This window comes from Harpegnathos saltator, unplaced genomic scaffold (assembly GCF_003227715.2).
Source record: "Harpegnathos saltator strain DR-91 unplaced genomic scaffold, Hsal_v8.6 scaffold796, whole genome shotgun sequence".
NCBI lineage: Eukaryota > Metazoa > Arthropoda > Insecta > Hymenoptera > Formicidae > Harpegnathos > Harpegnathos saltator.
This window is the reverse complement of record NW_020230644.1, coordinates 343,972-352,357: the sequence shown is the minus strand read 5'-3', so window position 1 is coordinate 352,357 and position 8,386 is coordinate 343,972. Positions and strand designations below refer to the sequence as shown.

General features: G+C 33.2%; 1 protein-coding gene across 2 annotated transcripts; it reads right to left on the bottom strand.

The window, feature by feature from the left end:
- Window positions 1-1,214: 1,214 nt before the first annotated feature.
- LOC105180507 (peptidyl-prolyl cis-trans isomerase E) lies at window positions 1,215-6,087 on the bottom strand. Of its 2 annotated transcripts, none has more exons than XM_011136595.2 (4): window positions 5,873-6,087; window positions 5,500-5,669; window positions 4,460-4,822; window positions 1,215-1,535 (listed from the first exon to the last, which is right to left on the bottom strand). In XM_011136595.2, the coding sequence occupies exons 1-4, from the start codon at window positions 5,904-5,906 to the stop codon at window positions 1,218-1,220; spliced, it is 885 nt and encodes a 294-aa protein (XP_011134897.1). In that variant the 5' UTR covers window positions 5,907-6,087; the 3' UTR covers window positions 1,215-1,217. The 2 variants fall into 2 exon arrangements, with proteins under 2 accessions (XP_011134897.1, XP_025162459.1); XM_025306674.1 differs by having other exon boundaries at window positions 5,877-6,086.
- Window positions 6,088-8,386: the final 2,299 nt, after the last annotated feature.

The window sequence follows — 8,386 nt, the reverse complement described above, 5'->3', positions numbered from 1 at the left end:
TGTTACATAATATTTGTATTAGACTCATATTAGATTATAGATTGAGAATTACTATCAGATCAATTAAAATAACCACGATTTAAATTATCTAATTTACTCGATTGCAATTCTCAATGTATAGTATAATATGGGCGCTATAATACCTTAAAAAAGATACGATACTGAGACTTTCACTCAAACAGGGAGCTCTACGTCATCTCACGCATGCGCTGTAGCGTCGCAATATATTGCACCTGACAGCACTGCCTCCCGAATAACATGTAAAAAGTTTTAGTCCGTGCTTACTGTTCGTTAAAAAGTTACTAACAAATGAAGTTAGTGATAAGAGTTTGCACCGAGCATATGTATACACACACACACACACACACACACACACACACACACACACGCACACGCACACGCACACGCACACGCACACACACCGAAGGGGACGTGCGGGGGGGCCTTCGGCCCCCCACCCGCCCCCCTCGAGGGGTTAACGGGTGAGGCTTAACGGGTGAAACTCGCTTCACGTGGAAAGTCGCAATAAGTCGCAAACTCACATGTGCCTTTCCATATGAAGCGAGTTTCACCTGTTGACCCTCGAGGGGGGTGCGGGTGGGGGGCCGAAACCCCCCCTGCACGTCCCCTTCGGTGTGTGTGTGTATGTACATATGCTTGGTAAATATGTTGGTTGCATACTTTTCGGGCTCCCCCGATTCATTATTACTTTTGGAGTCACAACAAAAATTTTTACCACAATAGCAACAAAAAAATCTCAAAATTCGAAAAAGTACCTATTCTGCATAATTACCCTTTCTAGTATTGGCGTTAAAAACTCGAGACGAAACGTATGTAGTACATTATTGTTTGGTTACATCGTAAGATTATAAGAATAATTATTAAGCGTTTCAATTAATTTTAAAGATTGATGATGAATAAATTACTTCCAAAGATAAGTCTGGTATTTATCATGGAATCCATTTACTGTTGGAAAAATGGAAAAACATACGTGTTGTAGCACACACATAAGCGGTAGAAAATATTTTATTTGAAAAAAATTAAATAAAAAATAATAATAATCCATTCATCGTCAACTCTCAAAATTAACTATAAAAATACATATGTAATGAACATGAGAAAGAAATTACTATATCATAAACAAAAATTTTATTAAAAAATATAAAAACTTTTCAAGATCATACGATTTATTAGAAAATATTTATATACATAAATAACTATATTAATTCTCCACAAGCAGTTATAACAATTTTTTGCATTGGTGTGCCTGCTTTTGTACCACATTTTTCAACCTTTTTGACCACGTCTAATCCACTAAGGACATGCCCAAAAACAACATGTTTTCCGTCCAACCAATCCGTTCGGGCTGTACACAGAAAAAATTGTGATCCATTTGTATTTGGGCCAGAGTTGGCCATTGACAGTGTACCTGGACCTGTGTGTTTGAGTTCAAAATTTTCGTCATCAAATTTGTTGCCATAAATTGATTTACCACCTGTACCATTGTGATTTGTAAAATCACCTCCTTGGCACATCTATCATATTATCATAAGTTAAGGATTTTATTTTATTGCTCATCTTGAAATTAAATATAAAAACAAGTAAAACTACTTTTAAAATGTCTTTGAAAATTTGATCTAATAACAAATATTTAAAAGCAAGCCACAGCTATTTTACTAAATTTTCTTCATATTAAATGTGCGATATTGTAAAAGTTTTCACACAATAAAAGTACTTATTTATTATTTTAATATCCTCTTAATACATCCATAATGCTTAATTTTTGTATTTCTTATTGAACGACGCGACATGAGGATATTTGACTAATGCTTAAAAGGAAATATATGGAAGTGTCCATCTCCGATTTTGATGAGTTTGAAATATATTGTAATATAATATAATCAAAATAAAAGGATACATATTTTTTTTATATTAGGTTGTTCGGAAAGTTCGTTTTAAATTTTCTATATAAATTCAGGACATAATATTCTATTCAGAGTAACTTTATTGAAGCAAATATATATCGTTTTGTTCAATGACCTTGGCTCATCTCTTATGTAGTGATGCCCTTGCTCCGGAATGAAGGTTGCTGGCGAAAAATTGATCGAGGTGAATATTTAGGGCTTCCGAAAACTCGAATTTTTTGTTCCGAAGAAAATTTTTCACAGAGAGAAATAGATAGTAGCCAATCATATACAGGGTGTTTGATAGCTGATCATGCAGACGAAAGTTGGAGATAGATTGGGTGTAGCCGAAAAGAAAAGTCATGTACCATAATGTCAAATTGGCAATAGTTATCGAGTTATTAATTAAAACATGTGAGCCAACGAGCGCGTAGAGAGCGGAGGGCAGCCGCAGTAAGCACGTAGACATTTGATACAGGCGGAGTCAGCGAGTTGCGGTGTAGGCAAGCGCGCGCGGCGAGGGGCAACGTAAGCGACAAGAGGCGATCGCGCGCGGCGAGGAGCGAGCGAGCGAGCTTTTTCTTTATAGCTCACTCGCTCCTTGTCGTTCGCGCTCGCTTGCTCTTCGTCGCACTCGCTCGCCTCTTGTCGCTTGCGCTCGCTCGCTCCTCGTCGTTCGCGCTCGCTCACTCCTCGTCGCGCGCGTTCGCCTCTTGTTTACGTTGCCCCTCGCCGCGCACGCTCGCCTATCGCCACTCGCTGACTCCGCCTGTATCAAATGTCTACGTGCTTACTGCGGCCGCCCTCCGCTCTCTACGCACCCGTTGGCTCACATGTTTTAATTCATAACTCGGTAACTATTGCCAATTTGATATTATAGTACATGACTTTTCTTCTCGGCTACACCCAATCGATCTCCAACTTTCGTCTGCATGATCAGCTATCAAACACCCTGTATAATGTCATTTTCAGACATGTGAACTTTTTGAAAAATAGGGTGAAAATATCTCTTTATATCTGTAACGCTATCCATAGTCATCTACTTTGCTCGATATGTACACGTAACATCTTTTCGAAATTTTTCATAGTTCTCTCCCAAGAAATTCTTATATTACTATTTATATATAGTATGTATACTTCCACATTATGCCTATTCATGATTTGAGTTGCGTAAACGTGACTCTGACAATATAATTTCTTGCACTTTATATCTCACATGACAGTTCTAATTACGATGTGGTTTATTATTAAGAATCTTGAAACGTTTTTTAAAGTTTGTATCTATCTCTTATGCGCTTTTGACGATGCATGTTTCGAAAAAGATACTGATTTTTTCCGAAGGAATACTTCACCTCCTACAAAACCAATTCGGCACGTATAAAAAAGTACGTATTCTTTGTTTTGGTCTAAATTATAATATACTTGAAATTCATCAAAATCGAAAGAAGACACTTCCATGTGCGTGTGTTTCTTTGTTAATAAAAAGCTTTTTAATTAAAGAAATAATTCCTGAATATTCGCTATAGTCATATTGGATAGTGAGTCAGAAGCAAGAAATGACACACTGAAAATTTTCACGTGTCATTTCCAGATAAAAGGATGTTTATATGAAAGAATATTTTAGGGGCCGCTAGAACATATACAGGGTGAGGGGTTATAAGTTTACAACCCGAAGTGTGAGGGTAGATTGGGTTAAGATAAACAAAAGTCCTATACCGTTTTACGAGATTCGCAATAATTATCGAATTATTAATGACAGAAATCTGAGGAATGGGAGCGCTCCGACATAGATGATTGGAGAAGCGTTGCAGCTACTCAGGCTACAGCGCGGCCCACCAACTAAGCAACTGTTGGCGGCGTGCGGCGAGACGTAGGTCCGACGAGATAAAACAACGAATAGCGGCGTATTGTCTTTCCCCTTGCCTTGCACCGGCAACAGTTGCTGGATCGACTGGACCGCGCTGCGGCCTAAGTAGCTGCAATGCTTCTCCAATTATCTATGCCGGCGCGCTCCCACTCCTCATATTTCTGTCATTAATAACTCGATAATTATTGCGAATCTCGCAAAACGGTATAGGACTTTTATGTTTGTCTTAACCCAATCTACCTTCACACTTCGGGTTGTAAACTTATAACCCCCCACCCTGTATATGCCTAATCATTTCATATGACCAATTTCATGTTATATTCATTATAGTCATTTTACGACTGTTGATTGACTTTCAAGGGAGAAGCATTTTATATTTATATAAATATGTTAATGAATGACATACTTACATATATATCTATGTAAGTATATGCACAAGTATGTCTTGAAACTTGAAGTATTCTTTCAGATAATAAATATATTTCTATCAGAAAAAGGTATGCAAAAACTTTGAGCATATATTTTCTTGCTTCTGATGCTATCAATCAAGAGTACCATGGCGAGATCATGTCTTAAAGGTAAGTCTTAAAGGTAATCTTAAAGGTAAAGGAAAGATAAAGGTAAAGATAAAGATGATTGACAGATTCAATAATATTGTGTGTATATGTGTATGTATGAAGAAGGATACAAAATCTGGAATAATTCTGTGAAAGGTGCTACCCTGATATCCGTATCCTTTCTCATGTGTGCATAGAGCCCGAAAATTCTCTGCAGTTTTTGGCACAATGTCTGCTCGTAACATCATGATAATTCTACCTACTTCTTGCTTCCCTATACTTATGTCGAAATAAACTTGCGGATTCTGTTTTGTTTTCTTCTGAGTCTGTGTAACATCATTTGTCTTTGTATTATCATCATTTTTCAAAGTTTCACCTGCATGTTCTTGTAACCAAGCATCATCTGCCCAAACTGGTTTTGATGAACCTTCTTTTATCTTTTGAGGCTTAGCAATATTCACCCTTATTGTTCGACCAAACAATTCTGAATCATTCTGTAAATCAATATAAAAATATTTCTGATAAATTACATACACACAAATAAGATATTATGTTGATTTACCATTTTATATTTATTAAATTCCAAAGATTAAACAAATATAAGTATTTGTCAATAAACTTCAGGTAATCTACTTTTAGCAAAGTTAATTAATAAATATATACTTATATATGTATATATGATATAAATTAAAAATGTATATAAATAAGATATAAATTAAATAGATGGTTAAATTTCAAGAATATATTCTATTTATCTTATGCAAGATATACTTTTTGTTACAGAAAGAAATAACTCCCAACAATTAATATAATAAAATATTATTTATTCTTCTATTATATTTTTACAACAATCTTATATAAATAAAAACAATTATATTTTATAAAAGCAAGAATTTAATTTTTTAGTTCCATGTCTATATAATATTGTTTACTCTTAAGATGAATAAAATATATTCTCAAAGTTTAACTATCTATTTCTTTTAATCCTATGTATATAATTTTCATGTATATGAAAGAATAACATTTATTGCTAATAATCTAATAAAATTAAATTATGATGAAATTTAGAAACTTTGACATCAAAAATTATTAAGTAACTCACAATGATATTAAAGTTAATAATACTAAATATGTTAAAAATGTTACTAAATATGTTCTTTTACTAATATACCATATTGTCTATAGCAGCTGCTGCGTCTTCTGCCATCTCAAATTCAATAAATGCAAATCCTCTATGTTTTTCAGATTCATAGTCTAATGGGATCTGAACGTCAACAATTTCTCCAAAGGGTATAAATGCTGCATGTAACACCTTCTCATCAACTTCTTCAGCCAAACCACCTAAAGAATAAAAGATAAAATTAAATTGTCGATGAAAACTTGTAGAAGGCTTTATATATCTTGACATTAATTTTAGAAACATTTCAAGTTATTTTCAAATACAAAGAAGAAATGATGTTAACCTCTATATACATTTAAAATTAGAGTTTATGTTTTCAAAAAAGATAAACAATTAAAGATTTTAATTATTAATTTATACGTGCCTACATAAATAGTCCGCTTCGTGTTACTGCTCATGATTCTTTTTGATGTTTCCTTCCCTCTTTCAATATATGGCTCTGGGCTTATGGGAGTAGGCTGGAGTAGGCCCCTACACCATTCTTCTCAATAAAAGAGGTAAAAGAAAAATAGGGACAACGCGTACGTTGTCCCCTTTTTGATGTTTCATATCAGAAAGAAGCCTGAGAGCGACTATTGAACCGAATTTCAAGAGACGCTTTCCTCGACGCGCCCTCTGAGAAAGTAAATACAAACTACGTCCGTCTCGATGGTAACGATGAAACGTGCACGGTTCTTATTCACTCTACTTCTTTAAGAGGATCCTGGAGTCGTCTGTTTTACCGACACATTGATTCAATGGCTGCGTTCAGTAGAACAAAATGATCAGTGAGCGCTTAGTGATTATTGTCTATCACTAACCAGAGAGTGGCGTTGGAGCGGCAACCCACACGCCCAGAGCCATCTATTGAATTGAATTGAATTATTGTCTATGATTGAAGCATTCTTTTAGATTCTTCATAGACCCAGAAGTATTTACCAATCAGGAGCGAGAATCACTAAGCGCTCACTGATCACTTTGTTCTGCTGAACGCAGCTAATCTTCTACACTATTCTTTTTATTAGCTATACAGATTGAAAAATCCTTTTGTACAGCGAAAGTACTTATAATAACGAAGTCTGGAAAGCAGAGTTTTATATAAAATTCAATGAAAAATTAAAAAATTATAATTTCGTTATCATGTTCTGCATCAGCTCGTAACTTTACTTATTAATTATAACAGTTCTGCAGTTTGTCCGTGCAAAAGTTTTTGCTTCCATACTAGCCATAATATGAAAAAATAATACTAAAGTAACAGAAATGAACTCAGAAATCAGTGTAAAAGAATAGTATTTGAGAAAAAATGGCTTGGATATGTGTGTGTGCGGAATATTTTTGCTACACTTTGGGGTAAAACAGAACAGTAGATTAGTTCCGCTCAGCTACTTATTGATTACTGAAAATTACTATTTATTGATTACTGAAAATAAAGAAAATTATTCTGTCGAAGCATCGGATATTTGTTAGCTTTATGTTAATTAAAGAGAAATGTGTACGATTAGAAAATATGTTAGCAACTAATCTTATTGATCGGCTCGCGAGCGACGACATTTTTTGTCCTTCGTTTGACGTTTGACGAATTTTCCGGGAATAAGAAGTCGGAATTTCGCGCTCGGTATTCACGATCCGTCATCATCTGACTAGTAATCATAGACACTTTATGAATCTGCAATTACTCTCGTCAATCTCTGTCTTTCTATCTATTTATTGCGTTGTTGTATATGTTACGGTTAAAGTGATAAATCCAGTTACTATGCATAATAACCAACAGCTTTGGTTAATTTGATAAATTATTCATATTTTTGTAATTAACCGTTTTTGTAAATACACCGTATATATATAGAGAGAATTTACAAGTACATTTTATTATAATAAAAATGCTGTCATATATGTATTAAACAAGTTTCAGTTCAATATAGTTTTTGGTGCAGCTGCGCCAAGATTCTTTGTATTAAATACTTTTTATTGCATTGTTATAATAATTAATTTGTTACAATAACCATATAACTCAGTGTTCTAATAAATAATGATAAATTTTACTTGTAAAAATTTATGTTATGAACATTTTTTGTAGCTAGGTTTTCTTGAATATTTTGAATAACATAACCTTTAAAAAGATATTTTTTTTTAATATTGGATACTATTAACAAACGTATTAAATTTTTATAACACGATATAATTTTTACTTTTAAAAGTTTATGTACATATATATCTTACAAAAAAAATTTGATAAGTTTTACTTATAAAAACTTATGTTATGTACATAATATTTAAAAAGATATTTTTTTTAATATTGGACACTATTAATACTATCACTATTAATACTATCACTATTAATACTATCGATAACAAACGTGTTAAATTTTTATAACACGATATAATTTTTACTTTAAAAGTTTATGTACATATATTATAAAAACTTATGTACATAATATATATCTTAAAAAAGAAAATAATTTGAATTTAAGATTTCTAAAAATATTAAGTTAAGTATACAATAATCATATATATATATGTTAGGTTTCTCAGTTGGCGCTATTGTTTTAATATATCACTTCTTTTGTACAGTAGAAAAGTGTTGCAGAGTTTTATTATAGTTATAAGTCCTACTTGTAAAAACTTATGTACACATATATACAATAAAAAAAATTATTTGAGTTTGATACTTCTAAAAATAACACAATACGTGTTGCGCTTGTATTTGGCGCCTTTTTTTACCTTTTTGTTTAAAAAGGTAAGTTTTATATAATATTAAATATACATACGTTTCACGTATAACGTGATTGACTTGGAGTACTCCGTACCCACGGTGTTATTAATAGCGACGCATTCATACTTTCCTTGATCTGTTACATCAGATTCGATAATCTGCAAGGCACCTGAAACATAAAATGTGATA